Source organism: Sinocyclocheilus rhinocerous, unplaced genomic scaffold (assembly GCF_001515625.1).
Source record: "Sinocyclocheilus rhinocerous isolate Xijiao unplaced genomic scaffold, SAMN03320098_v1.1 scaffold868, whole genome shotgun sequence".
Lineage (NCBI taxonomy): Eukaryota > Metazoa > Chordata > Actinopteri > Cypriniformes > Cyprinidae > Sinocyclocheilus > Sinocyclocheilus rhinocerous.
The window spans coordinates 296214-315453 of NW_015650768.1; the positions used below are offsets into that span (position 1 = coordinate 296214).

General features: G+C 33.3%; 1 protein-coding gene across 3 annotated transcripts in view; it reads right to left on the reverse strand.

The window, feature by feature from the left end:
- Nucleotides 1-34: 34 nt before the first annotated feature.
- The window catches only part of kctd15b (potassium channel tetramerization domain containing 15b), a 26431-nt gene continuing 7225 nt past the window's right edge, over nucleotides 35-19240 (reverse strand). For all 3 annotated transcript variants that reach the window (XM_016517906.1, XM_016517905.1, XM_016517907.1), the window contains 3 exons: nucleotides 15251-15395; nucleotides 9284-9589; nucleotides 35-1408 (listed from right to left, as the gene is read on the reverse strand). In XM_016517906.1, coding sequence (XP_016373392.1) covers nucleotides 1250-1408; nucleotides 9284-9589; nucleotides 15251-15395 — 610 coding nt within the window. In that variant the 3' untranslated portion in view covers nucleotides 35-1249. The remainder of the gene's footprint in view (nucleotides 1409-9283; nucleotides 9590-15250; nucleotides 15396-19240) is intronic.

The window sequence follows — 19240 nt, forward strand, 5'->3', positions numbered from 1 at the left end:
TATATATATGATAATTAAAAAAAAAATGCTCAGCCAATAGAAGGGTTAAAGCTAGTAGGCTAAATAATGCATTTAAAAACTGGCTTTGAGGGAACGGTTAGAATTTTTTACATAAAATTTATGGCAAAAGATTTATATTTGCAAACAATATATATATTTTTTTCCAGACAGAGAAACAATACATCTCTGGAATGCTAGTTCTCTGTGTTGAGCATTTGGACACATTCATCACACACACATCTGATGAAATCAAGCACCTTTTTCACAACGTATCCACCGTTTACTCAGCATCCGACAACATTTTGACATCAAAATAGAAAACGGACAACTTCAAACTAAAACTGGGCTGATGAATAACAATTATTCATTCGCAAAGATGGTTTAAAAATTAATGCATCATAGTTAGTACCCTCATTCTGTCAACTGCAGTCTATTTCCACTGAATCTTTAAACATGCGGGCGGCTTGTTTTCACGACACATTTAAGTGCAAACGTACGGTACAGACACAATCATACGTCTTCATCTGCCCATGTTTTGCCTCGAGCTCCTTACATTTTGTTCTTGACACACACAACTCTTTGTATAGGTACCGTATAGTTCAGAACTCATTTGATTCAAGCATCGGCGAGCTTATAAAAATTTCAGATGTTTAACGATATGCTTAATGCTCTAGCTTCAGAAATAGCCACGTTTGCTTGCAGCTCCTTTAAACAAAGAAACCTTCAGCAGCAAACGCATTAAACCCCAGACTGCTCGGCCACGCAGCCCGAGGGCGCAATAGCGTTTTCCTGCCAGGAAAGTCTCTCAAACGTAATGCCTTCAGAACACCACTCCCATCATCCTTCATGTCACAAAAGAAATAAACACAAAACTCCAGTCTAGTACTGCTAACCGCATACAACATGGTGCTATAAGGAGTGAAAAACGTCTTTAGATACAAGGATGAAATGAAAAACAATCCAAAAAAATGGACCCCCGGCCCCTGACGATGGCGTTTTTTTTTTGTTCGTGAGCACTGCGCCGCAATTGTCACGAGATAATGACACACACACTGCACTGGCAGAGAGGCGGAGCCTATGTTCCGTATGCGTGAGGACGTCCTCCGATTGGTGGTTTGGGTGGAACAGGGCGGGGCTCATATCCTGCTGGAGTTCTTTGGGTTTCTGGTGCAGTTTGATTACATTCCCCATATAAACGCTGAGAGTGTGTGTGTGTGTGTCGAGGGGCCGAGGGCCTGAGCGCGTGTCTCTAGTCCAGCGGCTCCTGCTTTATCCTGATGGGCGTGTTTGTGGACTGACTCCTCCTGTCCTCGCGACACAGAACATACTCGCTGAACTGAGACGAGTCCACGCCGCCGCCGCAGGACGCAGCCACGCTGAAACCCTTCTGGAAGAGACGCTCCAACACCTGAAACACACACACAACACTCACTGTCAATCCAAAAGATTTCCTTCAAGAATACAGTAAAAATCTAAAATATTATTACAATTTAAAATAGCTGTTTTCTATGTGAATATGTTAAAATGTAATTTATTTCTGTGATCAAAGCTGAATTGTCAGCATCATTATTCCAGTCTTCAGAAATCATACTAATATGCTGATTTGCTGCTCAAGAAACATGTCTGATTATTATCAATGTAGAAAACAGTTGTGCTGCTCAATATTTTTTGCGGAAACCGTGATACATTTTATTTTTCAGGATTCACAGATGAATAGAAAGTTCAAAAGAACAACATTTATTTGAAAAATTTTGTAAACAGTAAATCTAAATGAAATATATATTTAAAATATTTAAAAAATATATAGATTCAACCTTCATTTGCCAAAATATAGTTTAGGATAAATGCAAATGTGGATGGAAAAGCCTATCAAAATCTGATTTATGACCTAATAATGTTTAATAAATTTTTCATTTATTGTAATATTGTAATGACAGACAGACAGACAGACAGACAGACAGATAGATAGACAGATAGATAGATAGATAATATTTTCAAAAATATACCACTTTTTTTTTTTTTACATAAATATATTTTTAAACACATTTTAGCAAATATATGTTTACAATTTAGAAATAAATATTTAAAAACTTTTTTTTTTTGCTGTATGGTTTGAATCTCTCTGAAGGTGGTATATTTAAAGATTTACTAAACAACATAACATAACAAAGGGCTTTATAATATAATAAGAGTGACTATGAGCAACAAAAAAAAACCAAATGAATCATGAATTGACAATCCTGACTCACAGAAGTGAACTGCTGACTGCATCATATGCACTGTGAACCGTCTGAACCCTGGATCAGATTTTCTGATGGACTCTGCTGTTCACGTGAGTTTGGAAAGCTGCTTTCACACCAACCAAACATACTGACATCTGAAGCTTAAAAACAAGCCTGGCATCAACCTCAATCATCTGAACCTGCTCTGTTTCACAGCAGCCTGCATTCAGTCTAAATCACACACATTATTCTCACGTAAAAAAATCAGATTCATGATGACATCAATGACACAACGGGAACCTGGAATCTCTCACAGGAGCGTCACGTGAGTCTGACTCCTGGCAAAGACAATCGAGAACAAACGTTTGTCTCCCTGACAGACTCAGACGAGATCAGGACAGGTGAGAGAGAGAGACACACACACACACACACACACACACACACACACACACACACACACACACACACACACACAGGTTTGTTTTTGTGAAAAGTGGGGACATCCCATAGGCGTAATGGTTTTTCTACTGTACAGACCGTATATTCTATGATTCTTGATGATTCTTTATACTTATTTCATTATACCTGGGAAGGCAACATTTTGAAAATGTCCTCAGACATAGAGTAAAACTTGTTAAAAACTGGTAAAGAGTTTCATAAACGAACCAAATATCAATGTCAATTTGAAAATGCCAAATAGTTTAGGTCAGGTGTAGAATAGTTTATAAGATAAAAGTGTCTGCTAAATAAATTAATAAATTAAAGTCAATGATATGTACACTACCATTCAAATGTTTGGGGTCAGTAAGATATTTTTTAAATAAATTAATACTTTTTATCAGAAAGGACACATTAAACTGATCAAAAGTGACAGCAAAGACAATATTACAGAAGATTTCTATTTCAAATAAATGCTGTTATATAAACACGGTTTCCACAAAAATATTGGGCAGCACAACTGTTTTCAACATTGATAATAATCAGAAATGTTTCTTGGGAAAATCAGCATATTAGAATGATTTCTGAAGATCATGTGACACTGAAGACTGGAGTAATGATGCTGAAAATTCAGCTTTGATCACAGAAATAAATTACATTTTAACATGTATTCACATAGAAAACAGCTGTTTTAAATTGTAGAATAGTTTATAAGATAAAAGTGTCTGCTAAATAAATTAATAAATTAAAGTCAATGATATGTACACTACCATTCAAATGTTTGGGGTCAGTAAAATATTTTTTAAAGAAATTCATACTTTTTATCAGAAAGGACACATTAAACTGATCAAAAGTGACAGTAAAGACAATATTACAGAAGATTTCTATTTCAAATAAATGCGGTTATATAAACACGGTTTCCACAAAAATATTGGGCAGCACAACTGTTTTCAACGTTGATAATAATCAGAAATGTTTCTTGAGCAGCAAATCAGCATATTAGAATGATTTCTTGTGTGTGTGTGTGTGTGTGTGTGTGTGTGTGAGAGTGTGAGAACGGCTCTGTGTCGTGTATCTGTGGCACGTCTGTCAGTTTGATGGAGGTTCACCAGAGTCTGTGCTGATCCCGGTCCTCCATCACTGTGAGATATGGACGGAGCCGGACAGCTTCAGCTGTGGGACACTATGAGCATGTGAGTGAGTGTGTGTGTGTCTGTCTGTGTGTGTGTTGGCTAAATGTTTTTCCTCTCTGAAGCGGTTCACGTGCGTGGTCTGTTGTCCTCTCAGTCTCCAGACTCCGTCAATCTCTCTCTGTCTCAGCGCAGGTGCTTTCACTTGTTCTAAAGTTCCAGACGTGTCACTCATCTGCTGTGATTTTTCACTCTCAGCTGGTTTATTAGTTTCTTCTCTCACTTTTTCAAGCTAAATGAGTCCACTTCTAAAAGCCGAAGCTAAACTTTACTAGTTAGCATAGTGCAAAAACAGCAAAACTAGCCACAATAAAGCTAGTATGTACTTAACTGTATTGAATGTGTACTTGTAGTGTACTTCAAATCTTAAAAGTATTTAAAAAAAAAAATACTGTACTTGTAGATAATATAATATTAATGAAACAAAAGGCTACTTAAGTACTATTTTTTATTAATATTTTGTTTAAGTTTTTATTTTTATATTTTCATTTCAATTTTAGTTAAAGCTTTATTAATTTTGTTAAGTGTTTCTGTCTTTTTTTCCCTTTTTTTTTAAATACATGACTATATATTTTTAATTGCAGGTTTAATTTTAGTTATCAGAAATATTGCCTTGGTAACTAGCAGATTTTTTTATTTTATTTTATTTTTTATTTTAAAGTAACTTTTTTATGGTTCTAAATTTAGTTTTAGATAAGTATAATAACCCTGCTTTATAACAAATGTCAAATTAAAAATACTTACTTGGAAGTATACTTTAAATCATTTTATATGTGACCCTGGAGCACAAAACCAATCTTAAGTGTCAATTTTTTGAAATTGAGATTTATACATCATCTGAAAGCTGAATAAATAAGCGTTCTATTGATGTATGGTTTGTTAGGATACAACAATATTTGGCCGAGATACAACTATTTGAAAATCTGGAATCTGAGGGTGCAAAAAAATCTAAATATTGAGAAAATCATCTTTAAAGTTGTCCAAATGAAGTTCTTAGCAATGCATATTACTAATCAAAAATTAAGTTTTGATATATTTACAGTAGGAAATGTACAAAATATCTTCATGGAACATGATCTTTACTTAATATCCTAATGATTTTTGGCATAAAAGAAAAATCTATAATTTTGACCCATACAATGTATTGTTGGCTATTGCTACAAATATACCTGTGCTACTTAAGACTGCTTTTGTGCTCCAGGATCACATATAATAATCTTTTGTCATGCTTTAAAGAAGTACACTTATTATGATGTGGTGACTAACACTAAAGTACATGTAAAGCACCATTAATAATTTTAACCGTAGTGTTAATGTATCACTACAAATGTCTGTGCACGCCATTGCTTTGAACCATAATTCAAAATATAAATCCTATTTCACAAAAAAAGCACTCTTTGCAACTAATTGCAATTAATATAAACTTAAACTTAAATTTGTTAGTTTGTTTGCAACTTACATGCAATTAAGTGTGCAAAAGCATTCAGTTAGTTTGCACGTATTCTTTTAAAGAATTTCCACATCTACTCTTTTTAAAAGTCTGCTACTTGTTTTTCCCTAGGGTGTTCTGAGCCGTTTAGCATATATTTCTTTTTATAAACCAGGTTTTACAATCATTTTGAGGACATTTGGTCACATATAATGTAGACAAAGCCCACAAACTTAAAACGAAGCCCACAAACTCGTTTAACTCTCTTAATGAGCTCTGTCCTCTGTCTGTCTGAGGTGAGGTGTGGCTGTTTAGTTGCCTGCAGCGATGTTTCCAGCCAGTAACCAGATCAGAGCTGTATTGTGTCGTACAGTGAAACAGGATGACTGTATCATCCACACAATGAGTCAACCGACAGGAGTGCAGTGTTCAAAAACGTTTCAGGAAACAGAAAACACACCCTTTCCATCTACATCCGCCCAACCAGGCTGCCCGTGTGCTGCCCATCTAAAAAGACTAAAGTGAGATTTGAAACAAGCAACACTCGCTCTAGAGGTCACAAGGTCACCGACTCAATTAGAGAATTAGAGAAGCACACTGCAAAAAAAAAGATTTTCTTCATAATCCTTAAAACAAAACACATTTAGTTAAAAAGCAAAATTGTAAGAACTGAAATAAGACTTGTTTTTGAACTCAGGGTTATAATAGTCAACTAAAACCGAAACGAAAATGAAAACCATAAAAAATCATAACTTGTAATAAAATAAACATTAACTGTAATAAAATAAGAAACTTTTTATTCAGCTATTTGCAAAGGGAACATTTTTCACTTTAATTTAGTTTAATTTGATATACTAAAATAACTTTAAACTAAACCTGAAATAACAATAAAAAAAACTAGACATAAACAAAAAATACTAAAAACGACACACACACACACACACACACACACACACACACACACAGAGAACAAATTAAATAAAAATGTAACTAAAATGAAAATGAAAACAGAAAACGTAAAATTCTAAATCTTAATAAAAACTGTAATTCAATGATCATGTTTCACTGTTTGAATTATTAATATTTATTTTAGTACATTACACTGAAAAAATTATTCAAATGCCATTTTCATTTTGTTCTCAGAAGTTGCTCGTAAATTTCACAAATAATAAAAAAAAATGGCAAGTAACTCATTAAATTAAACCTGACATTTTGACGTAGAAAGACAACTGTTTTGTTTTATTTTACAAATTCGAAAAACAGTGTATTGCCATTTTTTCTCATTTTAATCCTAACATTTTTACCAACATAATAAGTTTTATGCTTAAAACAAGCAATTTGTCTCCTTACGCAAACTGATTTTATTTAAAAAAAATTTTTTTAAATTTTTTTTTAAATGGAAAATAAGGCAAAAATACAAATGATGAAAATGTTTTTGCAATGCATTAATTAAGTGATAAAGTGAGCTCTGTTCCAAATCCTAGTGAGCTGCCTAAATAGATATCAGACATCATGAAGACATCATCACTACATTCCAGATATGACGGCTGTTTCAAAACACAGACAGCAGCATTAATCTCATTTCACCAAAATCATGCATCCTTCATCACTAAAGCAATCAGAATGCATTGTCAAAAGATCCAAATGATTCAATACAGTGGGCGAGAAATGCAGAATATCAGTATACTGAGAAGCAAAACAGTTCAATCAAATCAAAAACAAGAGTGTTTTACCCATTGTTTGTGTGTTTATGTTACGTTTATGGATATTAGAGCTCTGCATCATTAGCTGAGCAACAGTGGAGTCTCTCTCATGGCTTTTTAAAAGAGATGCATGTTAAAGTTACCAGCTTCAGAAACAGACAAACGAGCTCCTGTCGGAAACAAAAAGACCTGCTTCATCGCTTTACACAAACCCACTAGTTTTAGAAAAGAAATAGAGCTCGAGCGAGCAAACAAAGAGAGGGCAGATAGAAAGGGACACGCTCTTACTGGAAACGCAGAAAGAAAATGTTGTGTTAGTTGATGCAGCCAATTAATTATATTGCAAGCCATTTAGAAATCTATAAAAGAAGCATAAAGGGGTTGAGGCTGTTTGAGAAAGTGTAAGTATGGTATTAAAAAATGCAATACGTGTATTTCAACCGCTCTGGGCGTTGTTACGTTGGAGTCTTTTTTTAAAAGGGAAGCGCTGTGTCTTAAAAAGAAGAAACGTGTAAATTATGCATTTAATTTTCTAGCCTCTCTTTTCTTCTCGCTCTTGCACTTTGTTTTTGAGGGAGTGAAAAAATACGGCTGCACATGAAAAGGCGTTTTGTTGCGCGCTTTGCTCCACCCTGAGAGGTGCGGACAGGTGTGTGTGTCTGAAATACAGCTTGAGCCTCCTTTTTATTAATATACCATCAGCTTTAATGTGGATAGGTGGTATAATGATTTATATCATGCAAATCGGCATCCAAATCAAATTCTGTCACCTTTTAGAGATCGCATATGTTTACAGATGTTCTATCAATCAAAGACAGACATAGAAAACAAAGCAAGACAAAAGTTAACAACTCCACTCAAACAGCACTACTCGCATGAAACTGATGAAACCCAACTAACACTCTCAGTCTAATAGTCTGATAATAACATGCTGCAAAGTTAATTACATGATACTCTAATCAGCTCAAAAATACATCATGCACACAAAAATATTTGGTAAATAGTTGGCTTTAAATTTGATATTTATAATTTGATTTTTATGAATGCTTTTCAGAACTCTATATATTCAAATATATTTGTAATTGACTATTTTAGTAATACTTTTCAGCACTGAATGAAACATTTATTGTTAAAACGTCTCTTAACTACATCTACTTTTATGATTTTTTCTTCTGAGCAGCAATGCATTCTGGGATTGTATTAACCATGCATGCAAAATACATTACTGTTCAAAAGTTTGGGGTCGGTACGTTTTTCCCTTTCTTTTTTTGAAAGAAATTAATACCTTGATTCAGCAGAGATGCTTAACAAATATTTAGCATATATTTAAAATATATTTTGGCCAGATTTTTTTTGTTCCCTGCCATATGGAAAGTACTGTTTTGTGCATGTATTTTGTATTTTTGGGGGGTCTTTTTCCTTATTTTTTCCCCGTATTTATTTTATTTTTATTTTTATTATTATTATTTTTTTTTTGATGGCTCATACACTAATGTTCAAATAGTTTGGAATCAATAAGAGTATTTATTTATGAGAGAAATTATTACTTTTATTTGGCAAGGATGCATTACATTAGTAATGCAACAGTAAAGATATTTATAATAAAATATATTTATAATGTTATAAATCATTTCTATTTCAAATAAATGCTGTTCTTTTGAACTTTCTATTCACCAAAGAATCCTGAAAAATAAAATGCATCACGGTTTCCACAAAAATATGAAGCATGATGCAGCACAACTGTTTTCAACACTGATAATAATCAGAAATGATTCTTGGGAAAATCAGCATATTAGAATGATTTCTGAAGATCATGTGACACTGAAGACTGGAGTAATGATGCTGAAAATTCAGCTTTGATCACAGAAATAAATTACATTTTAGCATATATTCACATAGAAAATATTTATTTTAAATTGTAATAATATTTCAAATTTTTACCGTATTTTTTAATAAAATAAAATAAACATTCGAACACTATTTTGGTTAAATGAGACATTTTGTTTCATACTATTTAGATCAGCTTTCACGTCAGGGCTAAATCCGTGATGCCAAAAAATGCTGTCTAGATAGGGTTTGGAACAGAATCCAGTGATACTGAACTAGTTTAATAATCAAGTTGCTAAACATTTAGACAGTATGACAAACTATTATTTATTTCAGCATTTACACAGATGTTCTAAACTCCGCCCACATTAAATAAACACGCCTCCACTGAGCAGATGAACCGTGATAGCGTGATGTTAAACATGCAGGAATAAAGCGATGTCTCAGACAGATGAGAGCAGCACATGGCTTTACCTGCACCGAGTTCAGTCTGCAGTAGCCGTTCAGGGGGAAGCGGATGACGTGGGTCGGGTCCTGGTTCCAGCCAGCGTTGACTGAGTTACACATGACGTCACCGGTCTCGGGGAAGATCTCCTCGATGAGCACCTTCTCCCCGCTGAGGGCGATCCGCTCGCCGAGGTCAGGGGTCACGCGGACCACCAGGCAGTCGCAGGGCTGCGCCAGACGCCTCTGCTCCCGCTCCTGCTTCCACCGCTCCAGCTCCTTGATCATCGGCATCAGCTGGTAATAACGCGCCTCCTCGTACAGGAGATGGAAGTCCTGGACACACAGACACACACACACATGAGGAATATGCATCTATCATTTATTTATTTATTATACACACTACCATTCAAATGTTTGAGGTCAAATTACTCCCTTTTTTTCAGCAAGGATGTATTAAATTGACCAAAAGTGTCAGTAAAGACATTTATAATGTTACAAAATATTCTATTTCAAATAAATGCTGTTCTTTTGAACTTCCTGTTCATCAATGAATCCTGAAAAATAAAATGCTTCACAGTTTCCACAAAAATATTGGGCAGCACAACTGTTTTCAACATTGATAATAATCAGAAATGTTTCTTGAGCAGCAAATCAGCATATTAGAATGATTTCTGACGATCATGTGACACTGAAGACTGGAGTAATGATGCTGAAAATTCAGCTGCGCTTGAAAACATCTTGTATATTAATATATTTCAAATATTTGTAGGAATTGTTTTTGTGTTTTAAGCATAAACCTAAGAACAGTTTGCTTGATTTATTTCAACAAAGACTGATGATACAACAGATTCAGGCCACATCCCAAAAAATTAACTGTATATAATACACACAAAATGCATTCAAATCCTACAGTTTTAGGTTAAAAATAATTATTTTTTTAAAGAATAATGAACTGTCTTTTTAATGGACAATAAATATATAGTAGATGTTTACACTTTTCTTAAATTTTGATACTTTTTTTTTTTTAGAAAACAATATTATTATTATCATATGTCATTTTACTTTTTAAGTAAATGCATCTTGATTCAAGAATGTTTAGATATTTATACTGTATATTATACCTGTATGTGTATACAGTATAAATATACAGTACACATACAGGTATAATTTATTTATACTATATATGTTATTTATACTATATATGATATAATCTAGTATATATTTATTTTCCATTATATATTGGCACAACAGCACAACTGCTGTATATATATTGTATATACATATATATATTTTTATTTTTTTATTTTTTTTGTACTTTTTTTTGCAATGAACAAGCAGAAAATGTTTAAAATAAGTTTAAAAAATAATTTTAGATGGTCTGAAAACATTGTAAGTGGACATCATAAGGGAAAAATGTTACTAATGTATATAATACACGTTTCTAACCTCCATACGTGGATATTGCTCTTTTCTTTTTGCCCATGTCTACGTGTTTACACTGTCTAAATAACATAAGAGTGGTGTTTCCCCAAGCAACACTGCAGGAAAGTTGCACACTGAAGTTTAATATTTAATGAGCCATTTTTATGCTTTTACTGCAAAAGCTGCTAATAAAGCAACAAAACAAGTAAATACATAAATAAAAGGCAATAAGTGAATGAATCTTTAAAAAGCAGTGCGATTGGGGTGCAGGGTGGCATGTTTTGCTCCGAGGGGTATCAGCGCTGCCCGCGGGGCAACAGTCAAGACGTTTGGCAGGATCTCATGTGCTCGTTGGAGCCCGTCAGTGACGGACCTCCAGGCTTCAGCGTTTCTTTATCCAGGCAGACAACAGCAGACTGCCAAACGCTCGCTCTCTTCCTCTCGGGGATGTCTTGCCAGGGGTTTTTTGCCCCTTTCAGTTTTCCCTTAATTTCCCACAAGTCCAGATGGTACTATTCTTCCTCCACTCTCCATCACCGAGCGGGAGGAGCTGAGGTGTGCATGAGGGAGGAAAATGTTGGAGTTCAACTGAGGATACAGCTTTGTGTGCAACGTCTGCAGAGTAATCTGCATGAAGATTGATATGAACAGTCATGAAGTGCACACAGCCTGAATGGTAACTAAACTGCATGAGTAATTGTACACACAGCTTCTCTGCATTTTGACAGCGTGATTGTGTTAAACTACATTATCGCTCAGCTCTTGGATATATAAGTGTGTTTGACTTCAACTTCATATACAGTATACTCACATAAAGTGATAATATAGCAAATCTTGATTGTTTATATCGTAACTATATTATTGCCCAGTTCTAATCTGCAAAATGCGACTATAAGGCACAAAGATGAAAATATTATAAACATTAACATCATGATTTTTTTTGTAAAGCTGCTGTGAAACAATGTGAAAACACTATAAAAATAATTGCACATTTCAGCACGAAAACACTGCAAAAAATGATTTTCTTATAATCAATAATTATGGCAACATGTTTTTTTATTACTGTAACTTCTCAAAATAATTTAAAAAAAATCAACTTCATTTTTTAAATTACAGAAGATTGAACTTACAAGACAATGCAATTTAATACAATTTAAGTTTAAATTACTTTTACAGCCAATTTGATTTAACTTAAAAGTTTAAAGCAGCATCTGTTTTTTTTACAGTGTATTTTTGTCTTGTTTTCCAGTACAAATATCTAAGTATTCTTGATTCAAGATACATTTACTTGAGAAGGAAATGAAAAAAGAAACAAAATCTGTCAGTGGTGTCAGAAAAATAATATTGTTTTCCTTTTGAATTAAGTTTATATTTCATACCTCATTGGTAAATATGTTTTCATCTTTTAAGCTTAAATTCATTTAATTATGATAATTGTTTTCAGAAAAAAAGACTTAATATCTTATGTAAATACATTTTTTGAATAAATGTAGATATTTGTAGTGGAAAACAAAACAAAACAAAAAATATTTTTTTTGCACTGAATCAGCAGAAATATGTTTAAAATGCATGCAATATAAGTTATAAAAACTTTGAATATACAAAATAATTATTTTGTAATGAATAATATATTTTATTTTAATATCTTGTATTTTACGTTTTAAGTAAATGCATCTTGATTTAAGAATATTTAGATATTTGCACTTGAAAACAAGACAAGCAGTGAACAAGCAGAACATATAAAATGCATGCAATATAAGTTTTACAAAATATTTTTTGATTGTTTGAAAACATTTGTCACAATAAGTGACCATTATAGGTGAAAAAATGTTTATGAATATATATATAACTTTGGTCTGAACATGCTTCTAACCTCCATATGTGGATATTTAGCTGCTCTTTTCTTTTTGACCGTGTCTTTTTTCTTTTCTTTTGTCCTTCACAGTGCTGATGACAAAATGCATGCGGTGCATCAGTGCTGGAGGGAACGCTGAGGTATTAAAAGATGCGCCTGGGTCCCTGTTTTTAACAGGACTCGTTCTCTAAAGCTCCTCTTATAGTTGAGCCTCATGCAACCGACATGACGAAGAGCCAGATACAAGAGAGGTGAAGAAAGAAAGCGAGCAGATAGAAAGACAGACGATTCGCTAGCCTGAATTCCCATGTTCAGGCGATCCGACAGGCCTGTTGTGATCCAAAATAATGATCTTATTCTGTTGCCCACCGGCAAGACAACATCTCACAGACAGACAGAGAGAGAGAGAAAGGCAGAGATATTCCCCCGTCTCCATCTAATACGTACTGTATAAGAGATGACCATTTCTCTTTGATTTTGTCAAACACATGCTGATGTAGAGGTCAGATCCTACGTGACACAAACCTTGGAATCAAAAGTAAATCTTTACGGTCTTACTCACTGGATTTATTATGAACGAATCATCAGTGCATGCTATACTAAAATCAAAAGATCAGTCATTAAAATTGTCACAAAACTTTGAGAAATGACATTAAAAGTCAAACACCAGCAGCATCATGCTTTATTTACTCGAGCAGCTTAGCAACTGATAATCTCTGGTACAAATTATGCTTTTTTCACTGAGAGATGCAAAACATATTCGGCTTTAGCTCCACGTTCACACTGATTTAGTGAAACGTACGCCACCGCGGGCCATGACAGTCACAATGCCTCACAGATAAAGACACGCTTAACACCGCCGGCTGCCGTTCGCATTTCTGTCTGATTTCACACATGCTGATCAGCAGATCAAACCAGTCTAAACTGGGCTCTTTGTCCGACTCACGAGAGGAAAACAAAAGTGAATCCAGATCAAGATTTAAAAGACATAAAAGTAAGTTTATTCATGAGGATAAATCAGCCATAAATATATATATATATATTCATGTATAAGTTAATGTCATTTTTGTGGTCTAGATACACGCCTACATGAAAACTGTGCAATGTGACACAATCTTAGCCAATTAGAACATATCTGATACTTAATATAAATCTTTGTGGATTTTCGACCAGTAATTTTGCACTATGGGCGGAGCTACCAAATACAACAGGACTACAAATCAAACGACCAACAATATGTCCTAGCATTCACCGCTTGTCATGATGGTTAAAACCAAAACTCAGAATTACTCGAAAGAGCTGTTATTGCAAGTATGTGAACAGAAGTTGAATTTTGTGCATTAATGCAACCCGAAATTCATCTGCAGCTTGCAACGCACTGCATTCTCAGTATTACCACAAGGGGCGCTACAGCGGACATTAGCATAAACTGTCTTCTTCTACTGTCAGTTTTCTCATTCAGCACAACTTGGCCAGTGTGTGAAGTATATAAACAAGAGCAGTTTTACAGGAAATACAAATCACATATGAGATTTCTTTCATTTCTCTTGGATAGCAATGAGATTACATGGAGATCAAATGGAGGAATGTATAGTGTATCCCAATATGCAATGCATCAACAACTTCCTAACATTTAAAAGTGGAATAAATTGCTAATAATTTATTTAAAATCCAAATAATCTATTTATTTTCAAGATGATAACTGAATGGTACTTGCTAAATTAATGAAATGTAATGAGCAGTTTTTTTTTAATTATAATTAACTAAAACTAAAACCATAAAAAAATGTGTTACTTGAAAAAAAAATACTTATTTTTTTTTTTCCAAGGCAACATTTCTCATTATAATAAACTACAGTTTATTATAGTTCACTAAAATTAAACTATTTCTGTTATTTTTATAATTAACTAAAACTAAAACCATAAAAAAATGTGTTACTTGAAAAAAAAAAAACGTATTTTATTTCACCTAGTTTCCAAGGCAACATTTCTCATTATAATAAACTACAGTTTATTATAGTTCACTAAAATTAAACTATTTCTGTTATTTGAAATAAAATAAATGTTAACTGAAATAAAATCAAACATTAAAACTAGCTACCATTTCTCATTTTCATTCATATTAACTTGATGTACTAAAATAACTAAAACTAAAAAAAAAGAACTGAAAATTGAAACCTAAAATAAAAAATTCAATTAAAAAATTAAAAATATATAATATAATAAAGAAAATATACAAATTTAAAATGCGAATAAATAGTATAAATATAGTGTAAATAAATAGTATAAATACTATCTCAATAATACTAAGATAACACTGAGTTTAACTTGACGTACCAAAAATAAGTCAAACTAAAAATTAAATAAAATAAAATGAATAAAAACCATAAAAAAAACTAACAAAAATCACAAAAACACAACAAAATTACTAATACCTTAAAAAAATGTAAACTGAAAATATAAAAACAAAAATGTAATTAAAATATTAATAAAATCTATAATAGTTTCTCAATTATAATAAAACTGCCAATGAGGTCACGTGACAACAATGCAGCATGCTACACTTTTCACATATTTATCATGACTTGCTGCATGCTGCATCACACACTATTTTGTTTAATTGTACGCACTATAGAGTGTGCACTACATATGTACACTACATGCATTCTACTCCAAACAGCCACTGAAGAACAAGCTTCAAACAGAGTAAGCCGTTACCTTAAAGTCATCCGGCAGCAGCAGTTTGCAGGTTCGCAGGAAACTGAGAATATAGCGGAAAATCTCTCCGTCCCTGTCAATGAAGTAATGCTGCTTTAAACTGTCCAGAACGATGGGCTCGGTTCCGTTAAACAGCCGGCTGATCCTGAAAATTAAAACACACACACACACACACACACACACTCACAGTTAATGGAGTGAGGCCAGCCTCCTTTAAATGCATGAAACAATTAGCATTTATTTTTCAATTTTATTAGTGGCCGGCCAAAAACGCATTAACGCTCGCTTCTGAAACAAGAGGCTTTAGGCGGATTTGAGTGGCTGAGAAAAGCGTTTCAAGTCCTTCTTTGCTGTGAGATGAATACACCGCAGCTCCGGTTCATCATCTCAACCGTCACATGCCAATTAATAACTCCCACAAGATGTCATAAAGCAGGAGAGTCGCATAAAAGCCTTCAGATGATTTGCATATATAAACTAGACAGTCATTATGAGTCATAGCGATTAACTTAGCAAACACTAGTATAGACTGTTTGCAGTTAAAAGTTTCCAAACATGAGGATAAAACTGTGTTGACTGTGCTTTTCCTAGTTACAGTCTCCTCTAAACAACTTTACATCACACAAAAAAATATCTTAATGTATTTTCGACAATTTTATGTCATTTATTTGAATGACAGACCGCATAAGCACTCCATTTTGCAAACCTTTCAGTGATCAAATTTTAAAAGCAACATTTTTTGTTATTGAGAAGATCATTTTAATAATCTAAAGAAACTTCTTATTTTATGGAATGGAAAGTTTCCATGGATGTTCTTCATGGAACCATTGATGCCAATAAATAACTTTATTTTTAAGCATATTTAAAAAGACAAAACAACAGATTTAAACAGACAGTATTTTGGCACTGTGTGTTTGTCTAGAATTAGTGGAACAGGACCATAATTCAGCTGCATTTGCTTTGATATTTTGTTATTTAATTACAATGGGGCATTTAAAGTGTAATTGAAGTGTCTAGGCCAGATCATTTTTTAACTTGCAATCCCAGAACACATTACAACCTGATCAGTGAAATGCTAAATTCAAGACAATGTGAGAAATCCTGATTCTAAATAAACTTGAATGTCTTTGAGAACTGAAAAATACTGATAAAATAGTTAGGTGATTAGAAATGTAATATTTTACCCATTTGCTGTGTATTTTGTTGCTTATTATTAGAGTACAGTAAAAATTCAAAAAAACAAAAAAATCAAAAAGTTGATTTAGGACAACTTGGCCTAACATAAGTTAGTCTGCTAACTCTGAAATCATATGAATGAATGAATGAATGAATGAATAAATAAATAAATAAATAAATATTTTTAATTTTTATAATTTCAGAGTTAACTGCAATCATAAAAAAGAAAAAAAATATTTTTTGTTAAATGTAAAAAAATCATTTATTTTGATGACTATTAGAGTACAATAAAAAAAATTAAAAATAAAATCAGTCACTTGTGAGGTTCCATGATTTGTTGGGATGCTCACTACGTAGGCAGCTCACTAGGTTTTGGAACAGAGCAAACACTCCTAATACATTATAATACATTCTTCTCCCAATCTACCATTTTTAACCTATTTTTCACTTTTTGAGAAAAAGCTGGTTTAGGAAAACTTGGCCTAACACAACAAGTTAGCCAGGAGTATGTTAACTCTGAAATCATAAGAAAAAAAAATTAGATATTTTTTATTTGTATAGTTTCAGTGTTAACTGAAATCATTAAAAAACAAATCAAATCAGTCACTTATGAGGTTCCATAATTTGCTGGGATGCTCCCTATGTAGGCGGCTCACTAGGTTTCGGAATGGAGCTCTTAATACATTATGATATGTTATTCTCCCAATCTACCATATTTTTAAACCTATTTTTTCACTTTTTGAGAAAAAGCTGATTTAGGAAAACTTAGAAAAAGTTAGGCAGGAGTCTGTTAACTCTGAAGTCATAGGAATAAAAAAAAAGAAGATATTTTTTTATTTTTTTATTTTTTATTTGTACAATTTCAGAGTTAACTGCAATCATAAAAAAAGAAAAAAATGTGTTAAATTAAAAAAAATTCATACTTATTTTAATGCCCATTAGAATACAATAAAAAAAAAAATCAAATCAGTCACTTTTGATGTTCAATGATTTGTTGGGATGCTCCCTATAAAGGCAGCTCACTAGGTTTTGGAACAGTTTGTGTCCATCACTAGACAAAAAGTGCAGATGTCTCTAATACATTCCTCCACTAATCTACTAATTCTAAAACTTCAGATTCTAACGTCTCATAACCGCTTTCAATGCACGATACACAACATTTCAATGCTAAATCTATTATACAGCACAAATGCCTCATTCAGCGGCTCAGCTTACACACCTGGAAATACCTTCATCTTTCTGCATGCACTTCAGTTCTCTTTATGAACTCTTGATACGATCAGCATTTCCTTCCGTTCCTAGCCGAGCGACAGCGCCATCGCCGCTCTGATGCAATCTCCTCTTTAATCATCGCTACAGTTCCTGGATCAGCTGACGGCTCTCATAAGCGCAAAGAAATTAGGCCGACTGCTTGTCAAAGCCTGCATAACGAACAACAGCCGGGGTATAAAGGCGTTTATTGTCGAACGTCGCCTATTGACTCTGCATAAGGAAGTGATTTGCAAACACAAACACAGTTCACTGAGCTCTGCCAGGTGCATGCATTTACAGACCGTTTCTTTCTTTAATGCACGATGTAATTCATACACTCTTCCACGCAAGTCTACTCTATAGTCGTCACCTTATGCACTTTCTAAAGCTCTTGTTTTTCCTCTCTCTCTCTCTTTTTCCCCCCTTTGGAAATCGATGCAAAATGCTTTATAAAAAACCAATACTCATCTCCCTGTAGCGCCTGCGGTCGTCCTTTCTCATATGGTCTTGCAATTCTTCCAGCTAGAATTTCACCATGCCCCTCCAGGCAAACACTGTTTTTCATCTGCACTTTTTTTAAAAAGCAATTAAAATGCTGCCTGTTTTTCTTTTCTTCCTCCTCCTCCTCTCCCCCACACGTCTCTCTCTCTCCATCTTTTCTCCGATACTCTCTCCCACATCCTCCTTTTCCTCTAAATCTCTGTGGCTGTGTTCACACAGCAGGGGAATACGGTTGTCAGTCTCATTCAGAGCACTGAATATGCTTCAATTTGATCATGAAGGCAAGAGACGAGGCATCACTATACGCAAAGCGACTGGGTTTTGAGAGTGGGTTCAGTCCGTGTGTGACGTATGAAGGCGATTCTTCAATTAGAGGCACTTTTGACTACTTGAAATCTTGATTAATTAAACTTCTTCGACCTATGATTCATCTGTGATGAAATATTTAGCACATGAATAAAGATGTGGCCTTGATCAACCTTCAGCTAGATTGGAGTTTACAGTGTACTCGTGGTGACCTTTTCACTTTTTGGAGAAAAAGCTGGATTTGGAAAATGTGGCCTAAAAAAAGAAGTTAGCTAGCAGTCAGTTAAGAAAAAAAATGAAGTAAGATTTAATACTTAATATTTGATCAAAAAAATCTTATTAAAAATATTTAACAAACAAAATGTAATTATAAAGTATACTTTTACTTTCAGAGTTAAATGCAATCATAAACTTACTATCAAAAATAAGAAAAATATTTACTTGTTTATTGTATTAAAAACACAAATAACACTAAATTATCTTAAAATATAATTTAAAAAATGTAATATACATCCTACAGAAGCCACAAAGTATAATTCTCCTGATTTTAACATTTCAACACTTAAAAATGATGAAAATGTAATTAGAAATACAATAAAATTGTTTAGTTATTAAAGTAACTTTTTTATAATTTCAGTTAACTGAAAAAAAAAAGAAAAATTCAATTATATTTAAAAACCTTTTTATTTTTAAACTTTTTTAAAATTTAATACTTTTAGAGTTAACTGAAATCAATTATATATATATATATATATA